The following is a 22,429-nucleotide window of genomic DNA, read 5'->3' as shown; positions in this document are numbered from 1 at the left end:
TGCAATGGTCCAGCAAGGGACCTATTTCTTTCAAAAGCTTCACACAAGTATTTTTTATGGATACATATACTTTATAACATAAATAAACCAAAGACAAATGAAAATTTAAAAAACTCCTAACAATTTCCTGTCTGAATCTTAAGTAAAATGATATAGTTTCCAGCTTTAAGTCAACAGCTGTAAGATCATGTTCTTAGAGAGTTAATTCTGCTTAATGTAGGAATGAAACCCAGCTCCTAGGGATGGAAGAGAAGCAGATTTGTCCAGTATTTGGAGAGCCAAAAAATAGACTGACATCTTATTTTACTCTACCTACCTACCTTCTTTCTCTCTTTTGGCTTAAGTAAAATATCAGAAATTTTTTAAGCTATAAAAACTTCACGTATACCAACTAACAAAATATACAGAGCCCAAACATCTGATTTAAATATTCTAAGCATCTTTATTTAATAAATAACTTCACTAAAACAGCATTGTAAAAAGTGAACTGTTAAAATTAAAAGGCACTTAAAAATAAGAAGGTGAATAGTATGAAACAAAACAGGAAACTCAAACAGTGAGAAGTAAATATACAGTGGTCTGTTACAGCACTAATGGAAAGTAAGAAATGCTTAAGTGATAGCTATTGCATGAGCCACAGTACAACTTCACGTGTTCAATAAAAAGGCAAATGTACAGCTAAAACATCGATGAAAAAGTACTGATTTTTTAAAAGTCTTACCCCAAATTGCAAACAAATACATTAAATGATTAGAAGAGGTGATAAAACCACCAGGCTTTAAAAAGAAAATGAATAAAATAAAATTCACCCAGAGGTCCTCAATTTAGCAAATACTATGTAAATTAAGGCCTTTATGTAGATAATGCTAAATCAAGGACTTTTTGCAGAAAATTTCCCAAGACTTGAATTTACAAAGAGAAGGCATAAAAGTTACCAAAATTAAGTAACTCTTAAAATGGCACACAGGTTTTAAAGCTATGTTTTCCCTTCCTAGCTCTGACTTTCCCCATGGCCTTTGCAGATCAAATATTTCACTATTTTACACCTGTAACTCCTAGCATACTCATCTTTCAGGTATGTCATCAGTCATATCTAACAGGCAAATAGCAAAACAATACATTAAAACGATTCTAAACTAGCTAGAAGGACATTACTTTGGATTCTGTATAACTGAAAAATGACATGTCTGCAAAGCTAGAAATCAGTTTAACACTTAACAGAAAATCTTATATCATCCTCGTTAACTACTGCCTTTCAATCACTCTAGAAATACTGCTTAATCCAGTAAGAGCTGGATTTCACTAGTCCAGGAGAAAAGGTCAAAAAGGCACATTGTGACCTTAGATGACAAGGATAACCATCCTGTCTCAAGTCTTTTGTCAGTCCCTGGCATTGGTTATAACATTATTTTCAAAATAATAAAAAAATTTTCAAATTATACATATTGTACATTTTCAGAACCTGCCCATGAGAGAACCATGGTGACACTGCCCTGAAGCTCTCTTACTGTGACTGTGGAATTACTACTTTGCCTGCAGTGCTGTGGGTACACACAGGCAGTGCTCATTTCCCCTCGTACTTCGGATTAACAACAGTTGTCACAGCACTCTTGTAAATAGGATTTTCACCCTAAGAAAGAAAAAAGAAAAAAATTATCAGTTACTCTACTAAAGTCATTCTAACTTCAAAAAACAATATTAAAATTAAAGACCATTTTCTTAAGTCATTTCCATTTGATCTGTCCAGATATCAAAAGCTTACAAAAAATGAAAAATGAAAGCTTTGCCCCACAAGGCTAAAGGTGCCCCTGAAAAGGCACTTTTCCTTTCTGAAAAGTCCTTCCTCCACTAGTGATCTGCTGTCAACGGCTTCTCTTTTTTAAACTAGTTCTGAATACTGTCTTGAAACTAGTTTTTAACAAACTCTTCTGCCATCAACTGCCTGATTCTTAATCCTTATTGTGCACAAAGGTGCTTGATAATGAAGAGAGTGCTTGGCTTTCTTGTCTGTGAGGGAGGTGCTCTTCTGAGGCTTTGCCACTCAGGGTGCAGAGATGCTGAGGAAGACTGTCACAGGTGGGCACAGTGCCAAATGTGCTTAGACAAAAATCATTACTATTCTTCATGAAATAGCTGCTATTCTTCTATATGCTGAAGAAACATTTTATTTTTGACACTATATTTTACTGAAGAGTTAAATGATTCCAAGCCATAAACATGAGAGATCTTTCAAGAGTCAAACTTCACTGACAGTGATGTTTTAAAACATGTAATTTTCTTAAAAAATTCTCATTCTATATTATACATTTTAATATCTTCTATAGCATTCTTTTTCTATTCTTTAAAACTGAAGATAGGCTTGAAAGTCAAATGAGAAATACAGGCAAACATTCCTATCTCAGAGGAAATAAGTGAGTACAAATCAAATAAATGTTTTAAGATTTTTAAATGCTATTTAGTTTCGTATTTTACTATAGAACCATTTGAGGTTATAGGGTAATTTTTGCTTTTAAATTTTATCCACACTTTACTTCAGGTTACATTTGGATATCGCTTTCATTGCCACAATTTCTTCCTCCTAGAAGGGTATAGTTTGGTGGATGACAAACATGAAGATAAAGAACTCTGAAACAGTACACAAGAGAATTACATACATAAAATGGGAAGAGCATAAGAGAAAAGGGATTGACTGAGATTAACGATATTGTCAAAATGAAATTGACTACAGATAAAACATGGAAAGGTCTATAGAAGCATATACACATGCAGAGTCAGAAATCTATATGGTTGAGAAGTTTTTAAGGGTACATATGTATGCCTTGAGTGGGAAAGAGAAAGCAGACGATGCCATCTTTAAAAAGACTAAGAATTCATTGAGGGAAAGTAAAACATATAAAGGCTGTGTCTTGAGAAACACCAAATAAACCACTCTGACTTCAGTTCAGCAGTTAGTCTGGAACCTGACACTGTGCCTTCACTCCGCCCTACAAAGCACAACCTGCCTGGTCATTTCTGAAACACAGAAGAACTCAGGATCCCTCAGAGATAAACATTATATAATCTGGATGACAAAAATCACATCAGATATCAAATTCTGAGCTCTCGTCCCAACTAGATCCCCAATGGTATTGCAACAGACATTTCATAATGGAGACTGGAGTATGGATCCTAGCAACTACATTCCTAATGAGTAATCAAGTACAAATAAGTGAGTCTATTTCCACCTTCCTATCATGCAAGGCTAGAACTCCCATTTTTTTTCAAATATGCTAGGAAAAAAATTACCATTAAGTTTCTTTAATGCATTAGATAAATCTAATATTTAATACTTAAAAACTGTAAGAGAGGTAATAAAACATGGAGAAGAAAAAAAAAAAAGCCTAAGTTACAGATAAGTACAATTTACATGGCAGAACTTACCTTTGGAGAAAACACTGCCTTTTCATGTACACATTTCTATTTATTATTTCATATATATTATTATTTCAAAGTCCATCCAAACAAAATTTTAACATGCAAGGTTAGAGGTAAGAGATTAAACCATCTGCGTTGGGCATCATCTTAAACGGAGGTTAAGCTAAAATAATGCATATTAGTTCCCATCGTTCAGAGTGCAACCCTTCCCCATCCCAACAAAAAGCAAAGCCTGTTTAAATCAAGAGGAACAGGGTTACATTCAGCAGGGAAGTCCTCTGTTCTCAGTAAATGTCGTCCGTGCTTACTCTGGAAGGCCTGATGTGGTTACAGCATCATTTCTGTTGCATATTAGAAATGCAGTGCACCACTGTGGGAGATTAGCAGCCCACATTTAATGTGTTTATATATGAACAGCTTTAACAGAGTTGATGATTTGATTTTTTTTAAATGTACCTACATGAATAGTCTTATGTGCTGAAGACTGCCTGCCTATTTATCTGAAATATGTTAATGACATAACTGACCAGCAACCTTGGTCCCATACTGGAAAAGTGCTTTGTAAGCCATGATTTAATTTCTTAATGCTCATTCATTAATATCTACTGTTTATTTCTACTTTAGTTTTTCTTGAGAAAACATCTCAGAATAACCAGTACCCATTAATTTTCCTGAATTTCACTAACGAATAAAAAAATTTTCACAAAACTTTCACACCTTGAATTATCCAAAATGGTTATTTTGGCTGAAGTAACAGTGTACCAAAAATTGACTTAACAATAAAAACATGAAGTTTCACTGTTACTGATAATTTCCTTCAAAACACAATTTAACATATAGCAAGGTAAAAATTTCACCTTTCAATAGGAGATACAGAAATTTTTTCATGTTAAGTATCCATATAAAATGTCAATATCTGATTATGACAGAAATTAAAAAGGAAAAAAGGAGAAAAAAAAAAAAAAACTAGCAAATTAGTTTCCTTCTAAAAATGACATTCTTTCTGTAAAGCTCTAAGTGAAGAAGAAAAGAATATTAAGTCTCATACTACTAAGAAAATGTACCAGACCACGCAAGATGGTGTATGTGTATGTTAGTCACTCAGTCGTGTCCAACTCTTTGCGACCCCACGGACTGTAGCCCATCAGGCTTCTCTGTCCATGGAATTCTCCAGGCAAGAATACTAGAGTGGATTGCCATTCCCTTCTCCAGAGGAACTTCCCAACCCAGGTTTCCTGCATGGCAGGCAGATTCTTTACCATTTGAGCTACAGGGAAGTCTTACGCAAGATGGATCTGACAATAATTTTCTGCCGTCAAATTTAACTTTGCCATTTCAAAATTCTTAAGATCTGCTTAATTGGACACATAATAGTTTCTAATGTTATCAGTACTCCCTGTATCTCTTAAAAATAAGAAACATTTCTATACTTTAAAATCTTACCGTGTTGTTGTTAAGTATACTCTCATTCATCACAGTAAACAAACAAATCTGCATTGATGGGTTTCTGGGTATAACAGTGACTTCCCCATCCAGTAGTGTCACAGTAACACTAACATTCTTAAGTTACTAGAAATAGCAAAGACTGTCATTTCCTATAGTGATCTCCCTCCTCCTAACCAGGTAACAGTGTCTGCTGAAGACATGTTGATTGCTACCAGTTCAATGCAGTGGTTAAGAACCCAGACCCTGGAGCCCAGTGGCCTGGGTTTGAATCTCAGCTTTTCCACTAACTAGTTTTGTGAACTTGATCAAGTTAACCGAACTCTTCTGTGCCTCAGTCTTCTCATATGTGAAATAAGAATAAAGGAAAGGAAGGAGTTCAGGATCACCAGTCAGGAGAATTGGTTCTAATCACAACCTTTTTATCAGAGTATTAGGGGCTTACATAATTTTATTAAAACATGCTAGAAACATTTCATGAAAATTCAGTTATAAGGAAAAAGCCTGTCCAGTGTTGATAAAAGAGGAAATGATACATTTGTCACCCAGGTAGAGCATACACTCACCAAAATAACTTTCCCTTACCTTAGAGAACAGGTGAACCAAGCTTTATTACCACTATGAAATTTTCAGCAAAGTTTTTATTTAAAACTCTAGTAGGGTTTTTCTCTACATGAAATTTAATTTTCATGTTCACTTTCACTCTAAAACTTACAAATAATAATTTGTTAAATAAAGGATATTATATATAAGGATGTTATCATATAAGGATGATAATATCACCTAAAGCAAAGGACTCGAGTGAGGATTATAACTGACAGGCTGCTATCAAATACTGTAGTCATTAGCCAAAAACAACACAGTGTAGTTACTGACTCCCTGTTAAAGCTCTGGGAAGTGCAGTGACCCAGTGCCATTCTACCTAAGCAGAAGAGCTGGGACTCGACCCAGGTCAGTCTGATCACAACACACGTTCTTTTCACTACAACACAGTTGCTGCTTCTATACCATAAAGCTTAAGCCAAAGCCCTTCTAAATACTACTATTAACACACAGAAAGAAAAGCCATAGTATAGCCATATAAATAAAGCCAGACTTTGGAGGGAAAAAAAAACAATAGTGATAAAAGACACGCAGTGCAGTAAAGACATGCCAAGACAGAAAATGAAGAAAATACGAACGGCAATTTAGAGACCAGCTTTACGTCCATAGTTTGGGTTCTTGAAATTATTAATAGGACTCTTGTAAATCGGATTTTCTTGCTAAAGTAAAAGAAATAGTTTCTAATGATTTCATCAGAAAAAAACTGACATGTATAGTGAGTGTTTATAAAAGACAATTTTTACTATTCTTAGGCTTCCAAAATTATTTTTTTTAAATCCAAGCAAATTGTTGTAAAATGCAAATGACTAAAATTCATTTACACCTGAAAAATACTGAAGATTGTCACTGCCTTCTTGTATCAAAAGATGAATACAAGACAGCCAACATGTGGCCACACTAGCCTCCAACCCCACATTTCAAAGCACTAAATGCTGACATACATTTTCATCACTTACAGCTTTTAAGTTTTGTACAAAACAAGGTTACTGAGTTGTAATTTGCAGAGTAAAAATACCCTTTTAAAGTACATAGTTTCATGAATTTTCAAATGTATGAAGACACCCATCTGGGCAATTTAGAGACCATAGGTTTAGTCCCCACAGGTTTGCCTTTTCTAGACTCCAGTACTCTCGCCTGGAAAATCCCACGGGCGGAGGAGCCTGGTGGGCTGCAGTCCATGGGGTCACTAAGAGTCCGACACAACTGAGCGACTTCACTTTCACTTTTCACTTTGATGCATTGGAGAAGGAAATGGCAACCCACTCCAGTGTTCTTGCCTGGAGAATCCCAGGGACGGGGGAGCCTGGTGGGCTGCCGTCTATGGGGTCACACCGAGTCAGACATGATTGAAGTGACTTAGCAGCAGACTATTATATAAATTGAATTACACAGCATGTAGTCTTTTGAGTGGCTGATTTCTACTTAGGGTTGTTAAAAAAAAAGCAGCAGCTTTCCACTGAATAGTCTGAAGTTATGTAGGGTTTTCATTTTTTTGGTCATGCCAAGTATGTGGGATCTAAGTTCCCCAACCAGGGATTGAACCCACACCCCTTGTATTAGAAATGAGTGCTAACCACTGCACCACCAGGGAAGTCCCCAGGATTCTATTTTATATAAAAAGAAAAGGCAGAAGAGAAAATAAAAATACCACAGTAACCTGAAGAAACATTCTTACAACTGTTTTCTTTTAATGGGGTGTATTTAAGATGTTTTCTGTTTTTCACTGAATGCAAGTTTCCTGAATAATAAATTCTGGGGGGCAAATGAAATATTTAAAGGACTTTAACAATCAGCTTTAGAGCTAATAAACAAGTCTTAGAAGCGTTACATTTACTTTATGAAACACTTTCCATTTTAGATGTTTTCCAACTTACCGTGTCCCATTTGGCATTCATTTTTTCCTTCTCAAATTTGGCAAATTCCCTTCTGTCATGAATGATCATTAAAAGCTTCCAAATCAGCAGCAATGCAAGGCCAATAAGAACAATTCCAGCAACTACACCTGCTACAATTGGAATAATGTCTGGACCAGTGGGGCACTCTGTAAAGTGAAAAGCAAAGGATACGCACACAAGGGGGTTAGCCTGTGAAAGTGCAGCCAAAACTAGAGAGAGCTGTGCAGTCTCACAAAAGACACAGGAATTGAAACTCCAAGATAAGTGAAGTCTTGGGGCACACTATCCAAAAGAACCTATAAAAAAAGATACTGGAAGTAACAGATAAGTTTACAAGATCATAAGGTACATGGTAAGTAAAAATCATGTATTTCTATGAAGTATACCAAAACGGATTTCTATATATTAGAAACTGAACCTCAGAAAATAGTATTATCTACAATAGCACCAAAATCACGAAATACCTATATATAAACCTAATAAAACATGTACAAGATTTATATGCTAAAAATTACTGAATACTGATTATTTTTCTGGGCTCCAGAATCACTACAGATGGTGACTGCAGCCATGAAATTAAAAGACGCTTACTCCTTGGAAGGAAAGTTATGACCAACCTAGACAGCATATTCAAAAGCAGAGACATTACTTTGCCAACAAAGGTTCGTCTAGTCAAGGCTATGGTTTTTCCAGTGGTCATGTATGGATGTGAGAGTTGGACTGTGAAGAAGGCTGAGAGCCAAAGAATTGATGCTTTTGAACTGTGGTGTTGGAGAAGACTCTTGTGAGTCCCTTGGACTGCAAGGAGATCCAACCAGTCCATTCTGAAGGAGATCAGCCCTGGGATTTCTTTGGAAGGAATGATGCTAAAGCTGAAACTCCAGTACTTTGGCCACCTTATGCGAAGAGTTGACTCATTGGAAAAGACTCTGATGCTGGGAGGGATTGGGGGCAGGAGGAGAAGGGGACAACAGAGGATGAGATGGCTGGATGGCATCACTGACTCGATGGATGTGAGTCTCAGTGAACTCTAGGAGTTGGTGATGGACAGGGAGACCTGGTGTGCTGCGTTTCATGGGGTCGCAAAGAGTCGGACATGACTGAGCGACTGATCTGATCTGATTTTTTAAAAAGTTAAAGACCTGAATAAATGGAGAGATTTTATCTATGTTCATTGATTAGAAGATGTCAATGCTCTCCCAATTTGATCTATAAACTCAATATTATCCCAATCAAAATCCTGGCAGGACATGTGTGGGATATCAAGCAAGTGAATTCTAAAATTTACAAAGAAGTAGGAGAACTAGCAAAGTGTCTCAAAAACACTTTCAGGAAAAAAAAAGTTGGACAACTTACATTACCAGATGTCACAAAACTAGCCATTAAGCAACAGTAATTGAGACAGTGTGGTATTGGCTAAGGGACAGATGCCTAAATTAATGGAACAGAATCAAAAGTCAGAAACAGGCCCACACACATAAGGTCATCTTATTTTCACCCAAAGTGGAGAGAGGTCAGCCTTTTCAAGAAATGGTACAATAACTGCTGGAAATCTACCTACAAATAACTGGACCTCCACTCCAGATACTGAGAGCAGCTCAAAATACGTTATGAACCTAAATGCAAAGCCAGAAACTAAAACTTTCAGAAGAAAACACAGGAGAAAAATACTTATGGAGCTGAGTTATGAAGAGAGTTCTAACATAGTAAGAAACGAGATCTACAAAAGAAAAACCTGGTAACATTTAAGCTTCTGGTCTTCAAAAAACAGTATGTGAAATACACATACCTGAAAATGCAAAATAACAACAGAGGCTTTAAAAAAGTTTGGCTGTATCTTTTGAAGTTAAATATATGCCCTCTCCCCAATTCCTAACATTTATCCTAGAGAAATGAAAACTTACATTCCAATAATAATCACAAATGTAGAAAATTCTAAGAACGTATTAAAAGTTCCCAGAAAAAAAAAAGATAAAAATGATTCATCTCTTGAAAAGCAGAACAAATTCATGCCATATAATACCCTTTAACAAATTATCTTTCCCAGTGCCCAAGCCTAAATCAAGCTGCTATTAAAAAATATCACTAGTAATGATGTTACTGAGTACCTTCTATCAGGCACTGTGCTAAGGGCTTTATATGGGTTACTGCATTTACTCTTCAAACTCTCCATAACATAAAATTTGCTTTCTCTTTCCCTTATTTCTTATAGTTAATTAAATACTCTTTTAAGCTTGAAGAGATTTAAAATGCCCCAACTTGAATGTAAAGTAGTCATGTAAAGTAGCTGGAAGCTGTTCCTAGATCTGAGTGAGTGAAAGTCGCTTAGTCATGTCTGACTATTTGCGACTCCATGGACCGTCCATAGAATTCTCCAGGCCAGAATACTGGAGTGGGTAGCCTTTCCCTTCTCCAGGGGATCTTCCCAACCCAGGGATCGAGGGGAACTGCCAAAAGCTCTAAGCAGCAGAAAGATATAAAAGAAAATGCAAAAAACTTTGAAATGATCAGATTTCTACCTGGAGTCTCTACAACATGAACAGTGGCCTCATTGTTCCCATTCACGGAGTATGTGAAGTAGAACCAGCAGTCGTCAACGTCCTTCTCCTTACAGTGGGACAAGGGATCCACCTGGCCTGGCTGGGGCAATTTGTCCCGATTTTCAACCTTGGTAATGTTGAAATGTGAACATTCCTGAGCACATGTGTCTTTCTTCTCTCCTTTATTGAAGGCTCGGCACTGAACACATTCTCTGTTAAAATGCAAATGATTATATTTATTATTTATAATAATATTTGCTTAAAGATTATTTTGTGTGCTAGACTCAAAATTTGACCAAATTAGGCCAAGAGAGATGAAAGAAGATATGAATAAATGAAAAAACATATGACATTTCTTGGTGGGAAAACTAAACATAAAGACGCTAGCTTCCTAAGTGAAATTACAGATTTATTACAGCCCAAACTAAAATCCTCCAAAAGAAATAAGAGTAGTAAGCTAAAACTAGCCCTATCAGATATGAAATATACAATATAAAGCCAAAATAACTTTTGAAATGTATTGCTGGTATTATGGTTCTTTCTGCAAGGGACAAAACCTTCCATTTTATTTAGTCAAAAGGCAGTAAATAAATTAATTAGCAATTGGTAATACTAATTTAACAAAGGTTACCACATGGATTCAATTAAATACAAAATTCAGGTTGAAATAATGGTACCACCACCCTCATAGGATACAATTCACTATCATGTGCAAACACTAGCGATTGAGAATTTTTAGATTTAAAAAGTGGGCTTCAATGTGACAGATACTTTATTTACAGCGTGGCCTAGTATTAGCACTGTTCTATGGACCGTGTGTTCATACACAGGCGAACAGTGAGCAATCACCTATTTCAAGCAATTGAGAAATACTTACTTATGCTCAGCACAGACTCCAAGGCAGGTCTGACACATCTCACAGGTTGGCCCTTGGAACTTGGGGTCTGTACACTTACAGGCACCACACTCGCAGACGCCGCGGCCATTGCAGATCTGTCCATTCACAGCCATGCAGGAAGTGGTATCCAGAGAACAGTCACAGGCGCTGCCGGTGTAGTTAGGGTTGCACTCACACACTCGACACTTGCAAACACCATTTCCTGCAATTAAAAATCTCATTTCTCACAACAGTGGTAACAATATAATCACAACACTGAAAAATGAAAACAAGCAAGAATATGTAAAAAGTATCCACAGGAGGGAGTGGCCCTCAATGGTGCCCCTTTTCTATTTATTCACTAAGCAAACGTGCAACATGTTTCATTATATTAGACAGGACCACATTTTATAACCACTTTCAGACCCATTCTCACCTCCACATATTAAGCCATTGGATCTATCACAGTTGAAATTATCACACTCGCAGAATTTGCCAGAATAAATTTCATTTGTATTGTCCCTCTTCCTACACACACACTGTCCACAGACACACTCTCCATTGTTGCTACAGATTTCTGAACTGTTTTCTTTCCTGCAGTAGGCGTCCATGTCTTCGCTGTTCACCTCATCTGTGCTACATTCACAGTGTCTCCCGACACGTCCCTCGTTGCACCTGAACAAAGAATCCAAAATTTCAGTCACATAAAAAGAATTGAAAGTAACAAGTGGTGAGAAAGAGAGGAAATAAAACTATAAACATTATCTTCAGACTGCAATTATATAATATGTGTCACAGAAGTGTACATATGCACATGTGTACACACACACATAGCCATTCAAGTCCACAGGGAGTCTACACAGGGGCCTAGGAACAAATTCCTCTTTAGGAAAGTAACCATTCTGATCAAAATGAAAATACAATCTAGCAATGAACAGGTAAACACAACATTTGGAAACAAAGGATAAACTTATTTTTAAAGAGTGTGGTATGTTTCCAAAGGATATGCTGTATATTACATTTGCTTTTATTTGCCCAATTTTTATACTAAATGTTTATACCCAATTTTTATACTAAAAAGTATAAAAACACACAACTGAACGACTGAACTGATAAAAACACAGCCCAAAAAGTACATGGAAGTTGAAAACCATACTAAAAGTATCATTTAAAAATGTAACTACCATAATGTTTAAAAATAAATTTAAGGATTCAGACTTTTCAGACACTTTTTATAGTGCTTATACACACTGGTATAATACAGTATCTGGTAAATACACAAAAAGAAGGCAAAACATTTTCAAGATCTTTCAGATAATATTTTACTAAAAATGTATCTATACAACTCAGGATATGACATGGAAAATAAAAAATGTAACATTTTGTTGTTTAGAATAGAAAGCTAGTAAATGATGGCAAAATAGTCATTAATTTTCCTCATGATTAAAAACCCTTCAAAGCCTAGTCATTTAGGAGCTGACAGTTGAATCAAAATAGTCTTCTCTCCTGTTCTAAAAAAATAGGAGAAAGATGAAATAGGAAGATTTATAGTATAAAAATTAAAACTAATTTGACTTAAGTTCTGTTAGTAGTAGATTCTATGTTCTAAAAATAGTGCTTTCTTAATTTTACAAATATATGAATTAAAATTATTCCAACAATGCAGAAGTACATGTAATAACAAGTGAACATCCTTTATTAATTCCTAATTCCAGTTCCCATATAAAATCACTAGTATTTTCTATAAGCTTACTGAGCTCTACAGAGTTCAGATTGCTATCATGAGAGAAAAACCCAAATGCTACCATAACCATTTGTTAAGTAACATCTTAGATGGCTACAAAAGCTTTTATTTTAGAATAAAAAGTAGTCTGCCTAAAGGAAAAAAGGCAGAGAAGAGCTTTCTATAAAGCACACACACAAGACCAACAAATTGATCTTGTGGTGAGCAACAGTAGTTGGAAGAGTAGTTTATCTGCTCCCACAGAGATTCCGGGAAGCTCAGACGGCCTCCGGATGTCCCAGCTGCCATGCCCCGAGACCGTGCGCGCCTCCCGCTCACCTGCAGGCCCCACACTCGAAGGTCCCATTGCCGTCGTGGCACTTGGGGCTTCCTGGGATGCCTTCACCCTGGCACTCACATTCACAGATGAACTGAAGGATAATCTCCACTTCCTCAGTGAAGCCCAGAGGCTTAATTTTAATGGTTTCAGAGTTCTTATTTGGACATTTATTTGCAGTTATGCTAATTTCAAACTGAACCTTAAAAGGAAAACAAGAAGATAAGTTAAAAACTAAGCAATTTAAATCTACTAAAAATTTTTCAAAAAGCTACTCAAGTTATATTTAACTGTTTCTCAAAATATAAGCTAAATTGCTTATAAACAAGTAAGCTTTTTCTTTTACTTCAGAAAAATGTTCATGTAACATACCTCATCCCCAATGGAAATATTAGAGCATTTTCTCCCATTTTCCCCTGTTCCATTCACCCCATTCTTGCAGTAAGACTTGTAATTTATTGTTACTCCTTCCGGCAATTTGCTGTTTTCCAAAATGACTTCTGAAGAAAGGGACTAAAAGAAAGACTAATAAGAGGAAAGGCAAACAAATGATACTATAAAACAAGTTGAATTCATAAATCCAGTGGATAAAATGAGCTGTTAAAACAGTATTATTTAAATACCGCAAGCCTAATCTTGAGTGACTAGAAAACACAAAACCCAGAGAAATGGGCTCAAATAAATAACCAATTATTCAAAATAATGTACACAACTGAAAAGAGTATTTAGTTAAAATTTTAATGATGACACAGCACAGAGGCCTAATATTAATTATGAAGAGTTCTAAGAACAAAGAATACTTTCTTTCCCCACTGGCAACACACTCTCCTCTGCCCTGCCACTTGTAGCTCACTAGCGTTAGTCGCTCAGTCATGTCTCTTTGTAGCCCCATGGTCTATAGCCCACAAGGCTCCTCTGTCCATAGATTTCTCCAGGCAAGAATACTACAGTGGGTTGCCATTCCCTTCTCTAGGGGATCTTTCCAACTCAGGGATCAAACTTGGGTCTTCTGCACTGCAGGCGGATTCTTTACTGTCTGAGCCATCAGGGAAGCCTCAGCTCACGAAGGACAGAGGTAAATAACCTACTACATAGGCTGGAAATAAATCTGCTTAGGGGCCATTGCAGGCCTGCCCCCACTCCCTCAAAGAAAGAAAACCCAGAGTGGGAGGATTCAAGCCAGTGCTTTTGTAGAACAGCAGAGGGCGCAGGACAAATGGAGAAGGCTGCAGCAGCGAGCTCAGTCCTGGTCACACCACTCGCTTTAACCTCTGAGCCACCAGGGAAGCCCAACAGATGGAGTTAGGAAAGCATGAAGATATGCTGTAAAGACAGAACGACTATGGGGGTGACAGGGAAAAACCAGAATCTAGAAAGTCTGTAAAAATCTGAGTAGGGTCTTTCCAAAACATTTTGTAACCCCCTGGCATGAGGTAGAAAATAAAATTCAACTTGTCGAAGGGCTGGAGCTGGTGTATGCAGCACAGGATGGTTACAGTTGTATTACAAAGGCCTCTGATGACTTACAACAGTTACTGACCAAGGCTTAATAAGTATCCCTAAAGTACTCGGAACTAAACTTGAGATGAACAATTCCTCTTTTAATTTCAACTTCCTTCCACATGGGGTAAAAATCTTATAAATCTTATTTTAATAAGTCATGTATGCATTCATATATATTTTATAGTACATGCACATATGACTGTGTGTGTACCACTTGAGAACAGAGAACTATGTACCCTGAAAATATGGCAAGAGAAGAACTAGAAAAAAATAAAAGGCTTTTCTGGCACAATTCATCAAAATCAATGAATCTATAAAATGAAGGGAAGTACAGAAGACTGAGGTAATCCTATAAATCTAAATGAAAGTTGTTTCATACTTGTTTTCCAAAAAGGAGACTTATTACTTAATGACATTCAAACAGAATTTAGAAATCCAGCCCCCGCCATGCCTTTTATTTTGCCTTGCAAACACGTTTTTGTAAGAAAATGAGTTTTTCCTCCACATACAGAATTTTACATACAAGTTTTACATTGTCTTGTGGGGCCTGCTAAATTGTGTATGAAAGGAGTTTTACTATTTTTAAGCAAAGTATTCTCAACAGGGTACTGCCCAAAACAGATCTTACTTAGAATGCACTCACATTGTACGCATCGATGATCAACTGAATCACATTGCTGGAATTTGCAGATAATGTTCCTACCGCTGACTTAGGGATCAAATTTTTCAGTTCCTGCAATTAAAAGATAAAACCTATAAAATCTGACTAATTAGCATCTACTGAGTGCCTACTATTTATTTTTAAAAACCATTTCTAGATATATATCCTAAATAAGGAGTCAGACCTAAAAACTAGTTTTGCAATGTAATTAAAATACCACATTTGTAAAATCTAGCCTATCAGATGACATTTTCCCACATTTCAATTCAGACATATCATTTTGCCTTTGATGACTAAACAATAAGGATCTAGAAATGTGTTCCTATTTTGATCTCACAAGTATATATTTACCTTGTAAACAGGCTGAAATTCTTCAGTAACTGCAAAAATCGTCTGAATGTTATTTTCGCTTAGTTTCTGGACAAGGTGAGCAATAGAAGGATAATCCTAAGAAATTAAGTAATAAAATTTAGTATGTAATTATATCCAATATACTCCAGTTTTTCAAAACTTTCTGAAAATAATGATTTGCAGATATATCTGGATTACTTACACAAGACTGCCTGAAACAACACAAATTATTGCTGAGCTAGGTGCTGTCTAGTGGGTTTCTGATCCTTTTTTATCTTTAGTGTGCATAAAAATTTCAATAAAAAAGATTTTTAAAAGATTATCTATGTATATTAAATGTCAGAACAATGAAATTGAAGAATTGCCATAATTAAAGGTTATATTATCACTAAGAAAAAGACCAAGATTCAGCAAGGTTTAGGTTTCTTCCAGACCTTGAATAAACTGCCCATGTTTATTTTCCGTAGAGGCAGGATGCCTACTTTCTTAAATCATATATAAATAAGACAAGGAGTGTAAGACTATACAAATGATTTGTTTAGACATAGTATTAAACTTGGTACTCCTTGATGGACCGAGTGAGAGGAGACAGAGCTTTGGGCTGGGGTGCAGGGCCAGGAGTCAGCAGCTCCCTTCACCACCAGGCCCTCAGCTACGCAGAAGGAAGCAGGCACAAAGCCACAGCATCAGAACAGCAACAAAGCTTTCCTGCACATTAGGTCAGGGCCCAACTTACCAAAATAACAAAACCCCAATCCTGAAAAACCCACAAGCCCATTACCCATAATACTCTAAAAACCCAAATCCACTGAATATGTAAGGCGCTAAGCACTTACGTAATAATGGCTCATTGTGTACACATCATTTTCCAGGTGACACTGTCCATCATTCGGTAAAACGATGCCACCAAGTTTCCCATCTCCAGCGAAGTGAAACCCAGCATCCGTGGAAAACACCAGCAGCCGTGTCACATTCCTCCAACCAATCAGGGACTTGAAAAGAAAAGGATTTCAGTTTTAAAATACTACCTACAGAAATTCAGCAAAGATTAAATCTTTTAATCTTTATACAGGCTACCACTATACTTTCAACTTAATTCTGTATTTTCTCTTTTCACAATGCTAATAACATCCTCGCTGATAAAGGCACTGAGCCTGCTGAATAAAACGCCCTTGCCTCACTGTAACACTTCACCTTGCCTAGCTGTCTGTCTCAGCTCTTTTTTTAAAAACTACCTTTTAAAGTCAATGTCCTTATCCCCACTAAAAGGTAGCTACACTCCACACAGGGCAGGGACCACATCTGGTTTTGTGCATCATCTTATCTCTACTAGGTGCTTAATGAATAAACGAAAACGTCTCAGCCCACACCCAACTTTATCTAAACACTGTTATCTCCCCTTCCCATCCATACCTACTCCACCTTCTGGAGCACATACTCCCTTTATCAGCCACCATATTAAAAAAGCCTCCCCTTTTTAACTCTAATAAAAAGCATTTTCTTCAGAGTTGATCCTGCTTAATTCCACCCCTTTTAATCCATCAGTACTGTTTGTTCATTTATTTTATTCTCCACCTTATTCAGCAAAAAACTTAAAGTGGTGGTAAAATCCTGTTGAATGGTAATTTTACAATCATCTGTCTTTATTTACTCCATACATCTGTATATATCTTCCTAAGACTATAAAATCCTTGAAGGCAAGAATTAAGTTTATTCATGCTGGCAGACCAACTGGAATATGTCTCTTCTGCATTTAGAGAAGTAAGTGGAACAGTTACTCTCAGTCAGCACAGGGAGCAGAGAGCAGCGGCCAGGATACCACGGCCTGTTTTAATCTCAAGGCTGAGGTTCAGGCAGAGACAGCGCAAAGAATGCTTTCTCCGTATGAGCTTCTAGCGGGATCACAAATGAATGGCTGGAGAGGAAACAGGCATCAAGCTAAGCACTGCCTGGAAAACTACTCTTCCCCTTTAAAAGTGGAGACTATCCTTAAACTGCATCTACCCTGATGAGAAGTCAAGACTGACTATAATACAGTTGTTAACTGTTTGTTGGCTACTTGCACTATCTATGGATTACCGTATTTAAACTTCCTAAGGTGTACCTGTTATTATCTCTTAAGGAGAAGGAAACTGCCTAGTGGATGAGCAGTGATGGGAACATTTGAAGCTTTGTCCTAATAGTCTAAAGACTGTTATCTCAAGCACTGTATTATATCATCATCTTGGGTGTCAAATAGCATACTAAAACTTGGTTGACAAGTAACCATTAAGAAGCATCCGGAAGAGAAAGTTGTTTTAGGGCACAGGGGTACTATAAGGAAAAAGGGGGGGAAAATGAGACAGATAAAACTTCATCTAGCTCACAGTGTTTTCTACTTCTGTCCTCAGCTACATCATTAAAAGGTCACCTAAAATTTTGGGTTGGTAAATGAGTCAAAAATTCTAAGCACCAGTCCAATGGAGGATCAGCTTACTGTCGTTGAAAATCTTCTAATTAAAATTGCAAACATTATATGACTTCTCAGAATATATACAGCTTTCACACTAGGACTTAAAACTTTTTTTTAAATTACTAAGACATGGGGAAGATGCCTCTCAAAGATAAGCAGAAGAAAACTAACCAAAGGAAAATGATGCCTGACACACAATCTATTTGAGCACTTTTAATGTTCCTGGTGACGTCTCAGATAACCCTAATACCATCTCAGTCACAAAGCTGAAAGCCAGGGTACCCTGAGCCTCCTTAAAAAACCCAGGACACCAGCTAAAGCTACGCTGCCCCACTGTTTCAAATGGTGAGCATTTTGGCTTTTAAAACCCAGATTAACTATGCTTTTTTTTAAACCACTTGCAGTTGGGAGGGAATTTAAGGGATTAATCAGTATAGTATAGAAATTAAGGTAATGTTTTCTGACAGAAAAATCACACTTAAATTCCACACAAATAATATCCCCTGTAGAGAATGAATGCACTCACTCCACAAACTGCGACTTGCATGATTGCATCAAAGCCACCTTCTGGTGAATCCAAATTTCCAGATATGCGCTGCTTACCAACAAGTTCATTAAATACTTCCCCTTTATCAGTAAGGCTGAGCACATTTTTGTAGCTAAATGGGCTCGTGCAGTTCTGTTCATTTGTGCAAGGGTTCCTGAGTTTAGCTGGTGTTGTGCTAATGTAAGGCATCACAGTTTTCTCCACAAAAGAACCAAACCCTGTGGAGGAAAACACACATGCAGTGAGGATGGAGGGTGGATGGTTAAACTGCATTAAAAAAATCAAGTCTAAGTAATCAACATGTTTATAAGATCAACAAATGAATGAGTAAACTCCTGTAACAACAAACATGCAGTTTATTCTCTATGTGGTGTAATGTGTGTCAAATAACATGGCAGCCAGTAAGAAGGGCTCCCCTGGTGGCTCAGATGGTAAAGAATCTGCCTGCAATCCATGAGATCCAGGTTCCATCCTTGGGTCGGGAAGATCGCCTGGAGAAGGGAATGGAAACTCATTCCAATATTCTTGCCTGGGAAATTCCATGACAGAAGAACCTGGCGGGCTACAGTCCACAGAGTCACAGAGAGTCAGACACGACTGACTCTTTCTTTCTTTTTTATAGTAAGAGAGGAACAAGGAGGCAGAAAACTCATTAGCCATGTGACAGGAGTATCAGTCCTCTCAGAAAGAAAAAGCTAAAACCTAGCCTCCTAATCTCACATTTATGTAGTGAAGGATAAAACTGCTAAGATTTACAAAAATGAAAATTATTAATTTTCTCAAAATTCCTACCAATTCGGAAGTCTGAAGTGATCCTCCTCATTTCATTCATCAAATCTGTTCCCAGACTTTTCACATTCTCCAAGTCGTCTTTCATGGAATAGGAGAGGTCCATGAGGTAGTAGAGATCAATGGGATAGTCTTCAGCCCGCTTGAATTTTAGTGTGAATGTCTGTGGCTCCCCTAATTAATCAGAGATTAGAAAACTAGCTTGCCAGCAATCAAAAGCAAATGGAAAAGCCAAGTAAATCAGATTGATAAGGTCAACACTATAGAGTAAACCGTATTATTCACGTAGTTTTTACAAAAACCAGGGCATTCCATAGGGAATTCAATCAATGGCTGTGTACTCTTTTTATTCACAAATATTTAAAATGCCAGGCCCCAGGGATAATGAAAAAGACAGCATTCCCAATCTACAGTGGGCAAGACAGGCAAATAGTGGGTTGCTAACTACGACAAAGGAAAACAGATAGGAACAACACAAACTGGATGGGGTGGGTGAGGCAGGCACACCACAGGACACTCCGGGCGTTTTAGAGACTGACGCTGTCAAGCGAGACTCTTCTCTGTTTACGGGATGCACTGCGTGCAATGAATAAAGTAATCTGATTTTCACTTAAGAAAACCTGATGAAAAGTTTTAAGATGATTAAAGAGACAAACTTGTTAAGAAATTATAGGGGAAAAAAAGAGGATACAGATATGAAACCAATAAGGACACAGAAGAGATATACCAGAGGTGTGAGTTGAAATGCATCAGAAAACACACGAGTAGGAAGAGAGTAGGAAGAGGTCTGGGTAAAAGGTCATTTCGTTTTTAACTTGCAGATTTTCTCTATATAGATTTCTAGTAGGCAGTTGGATAACTGTGTTTGGAGCTTGAGAGAAAAAAGTCTGTGTTACAGCACACAAAGGGTTTCAAAACCATGAGAGGAAAGCCCAGTTAAGTGGATTACAAAGAGGAAGGAAGAAAAAAGACACAGAAAGAAGACTGGAAGGCACTGGCAAGAGATAAGAAGGAAAGCAGAAGCCTTATCGCCGAAGCCAAAAAGAAACATGTCAAGAAGCTCAAAGGCATCACATGTACAGCAGAGTTAAATAAAGGGGAAAAAAAGGCCTGCCGAGGGTCCATCAGGCCTGGCAGTTTCAGGTGCCAGCAGAGGTTGGCAGAGCAGGTCTAGAGGCACCAGGCTGAAGAGAGGGCAACGGGGAGGGGGTGGGGAGGGCACACGTGAGTCCTGGGTGGAAGGGGCTGGAGATTAGAAGAGAACGGGGCATATTTTTTCTTTTTTCCAGATGCAGGACTGCTACAGATTCTTATGAAAACCTTAATGTTTTAACAGTAGTGTACAAAAACAAAGGAAAAAATAGATTAAAATGTTATCTTTATGTTATATAGTTACACCAGAAGATGGATATTTTTATTTTTGAAAAACCCACTAAATCTATTAATACTACTTTCTGAATCTTTAACAGAATTTACTTTGGACATTAGGCAAATGTCAGGTACATGGTCTGACAAATTATACCTGCAAAAAATTCAAAAAATTTCTAAAAGTTAACATACTCAACATTTCTCAACAAAAACATATATAAAGTTGTCTGGAAGCTCAAGTGGACCCAAAGGCACTCCTAGAATCAGATTTCCATACCTGATCGTAACTGCAGAACCAACTGCTGTGGCTGGATTTGAGTGATATCTTCTGGCTGCAGCTTCTCTGCTGTTCCTTTGCTTCGATTCGTTACATTTTTATTTTTCTTTATATCTTTGGAGCCTCTAGGATTTTCAATGTCATTTGGATGACAGCCCTTCTTTTTTAAGGCTTCTAAATCATCACATCGAGCAGATGTAGGCATACCTTCTTGTAAAAATGTCTAAATGACATATAAAATATAGCTATAAATATGATATAAAATGGTCAAACCTTTTGTATAATTGCAAATAACCAATTAAATTGCAAAAATCAGGTAACATGTCTAATGTACTTTGTCTCTGGTTTTAACCAAAATGTTGTTCCCTTCATCTAACCATAATAAACAAAACAAAAACATTTCTCCATGAAGGTAGTACCTTTGTTACTAACATATAACTAGTACTATATTATTTTAGAAATATTTAGTAGGACTTAAGTGTATATTTTAACTGTTTCATGTTCAGAGTATCTACTCAAAGAAATTTTTTTATGAAATTATTCAGCAGGGTTAAGAATTATTAATAATAAATATATCCAAATAACAGACAAATACTTTTCCCAAAATTTCCCTTAGAAAAATTCTTAGAAGTCTTTCATATTAGACAGCATTTTCCTTCATGATATTTTGAACAACTCAATACTAGGAAAAATATATGAGCCCAAAACCTTTTTTAAAAAGGAGACCAAGAAATTTACCACAGATTTACTAAGTATTCTTGGAAGTTAAAAAAAAAAAAAAAAAACTATTGGTTATTAATAGAAAAAAGCCTTTTAAAATTAACTAAAAAAAAAAAATAGCAAGTGATTTTATAACAGGGTCAGAATGTATTTCTATTGGGTGAATTGTTTAAAAACAAAAAATGGTAATGCTATGTAAACGGTACTTGTGGTGTGGGGTAAAACTTCCAGTAGTGATGTGATTTTAAAATGGGTTTTATGTGGAATCTAGAAAAATGGTACAGATAACCCTATTTCCAGGGTTTGGAAATAGAAACCTACCTCCAAGAACAGAGATGCACACGCAGAGAACGGAGCTGCGGACACGGGGGAGGGGGGAGGGGGGAGGGGGGAGGGGGGAGGGGGGGAGGGGGGAGGGGGGGACGGACGGGAGAGCAGCGCTGGCACAGACGCTCCCGTGTGTGGTGTGTGAAAAGGCTCAGGGAAACCGCTGTGCCCGCAGAGTTCAGCTCGGCGCTCTGCGAGAGGACTATGGCGGTGGGATGGGGGGTGGGAGGCAGGCTTCAGAGGGAGGGGACACATGTGCACGTATAGCGGATTCATGCTGCTGTATAGTGGAAACTAAGACAACGCTGTAAAGCCATTATCCTCCAAATAAAAGGATATACTGTGCAGCACAGGGAATACAGCCAATATTTTATAATAACTACAAGCAGAATAGAACCTTTAAAAATTGTGACTATATATACATATGATACATCAACATCTCAATTAAAAAAATACAATGTTTGCCAAAAGAATAAGAGAACAAAAAAGACTTACAATTTTTCAGTAACAGAAATAGCTACAAAATATATTCTTGTTTATAATAGGATGGTGAGTTAGAAATACATTAATATAATGCATCCAGGATCTTTTCTGTACTTGGT

The 22,429-nt window shown here is 37.1% G+C and overlaps 1 protein-coding gene across 3 annotated transcripts in view; it reads right to left on the bottom strand.

Moving 5' to 3' along the window:
• Window positions 1-417: 417 nt before the first annotated feature.
• Window positions 418-22,429, bottom strand: part of ITGB1 (integrin subunit beta 1) — a 43,672-nt gene continuing 21,660 nt past the window's right edge. For 2 of the 3 annotated variants that reach the window (XM_019973006.2, XM_019973005.2), the window contains exons 4-17: window positions 20,781-21,003; window positions 19,139-19,309; window positions 18,326-18,564; window positions 16,184-16,339; window positions 15,348-15,443; window positions 14,979-15,068; window positions 13,205-13,345; window positions 12,835-13,034; window positions 11,209-11,447; window positions 10,773-10,995; window positions 9,875-10,107; window positions 7,335-7,501; window positions 6,039-6,119; window positions 418-1,630 (exon numbers count right to left, since the gene is read on the bottom strand). In XM_019973006.2, the coding sequence (XP_019828565.2) occupies window positions 6,045-6,119; window positions 7,335-7,501; window positions 9,875-10,107; window positions 10,773-10,995; window positions 11,209-11,447; window positions 12,835-13,034; window positions 13,205-13,345; window positions 14,979-15,068; window positions 15,348-15,443; window positions 16,184-16,339; window positions 18,326-18,564; window positions 19,139-19,309; window positions 20,781-21,003 (2,253 nt within the window). In that variant the 3' untranslated portion in view covers window positions 418-1,630; window positions 6,039-6,044. The remainder of the gene's footprint in view (window positions 1,631-6,038; window positions 6,120-7,334; window positions 7,502-9,874; window positions 10,108-10,772; window positions 10,996-11,208; window positions 11,448-12,834; window positions 13,035-13,204; window positions 13,346-14,978; window positions 15,069-15,347; window positions 15,444-16,183; window positions 16,340-18,325; window positions 18,565-19,138; window positions 19,310-20,780; window positions 21,004-22,429) is intronic. The other variant, XM_019973012.2, reaches the window with a different exon arrangement.

This window comes from Bos indicus, chromosome 13, assembly GCF_029378745.1.
Source record: "Bos indicus isolate NIAB-ARS_2022 breed Sahiwal x Tharparkar chromosome 13, NIAB-ARS_B.indTharparkar_mat_pri_1.0, whole genome shotgun sequence".
In the NCBI taxonomy this organism is placed as follows: Eukaryota; Metazoa; Chordata; class Mammalia; order Artiodactyla; family Bovidae; genus Bos; species Bos indicus.
Note: the sequence above shows the minus strand (reverse complement) of the source record. Positions and strands in the feature narration are given on the sequence as shown.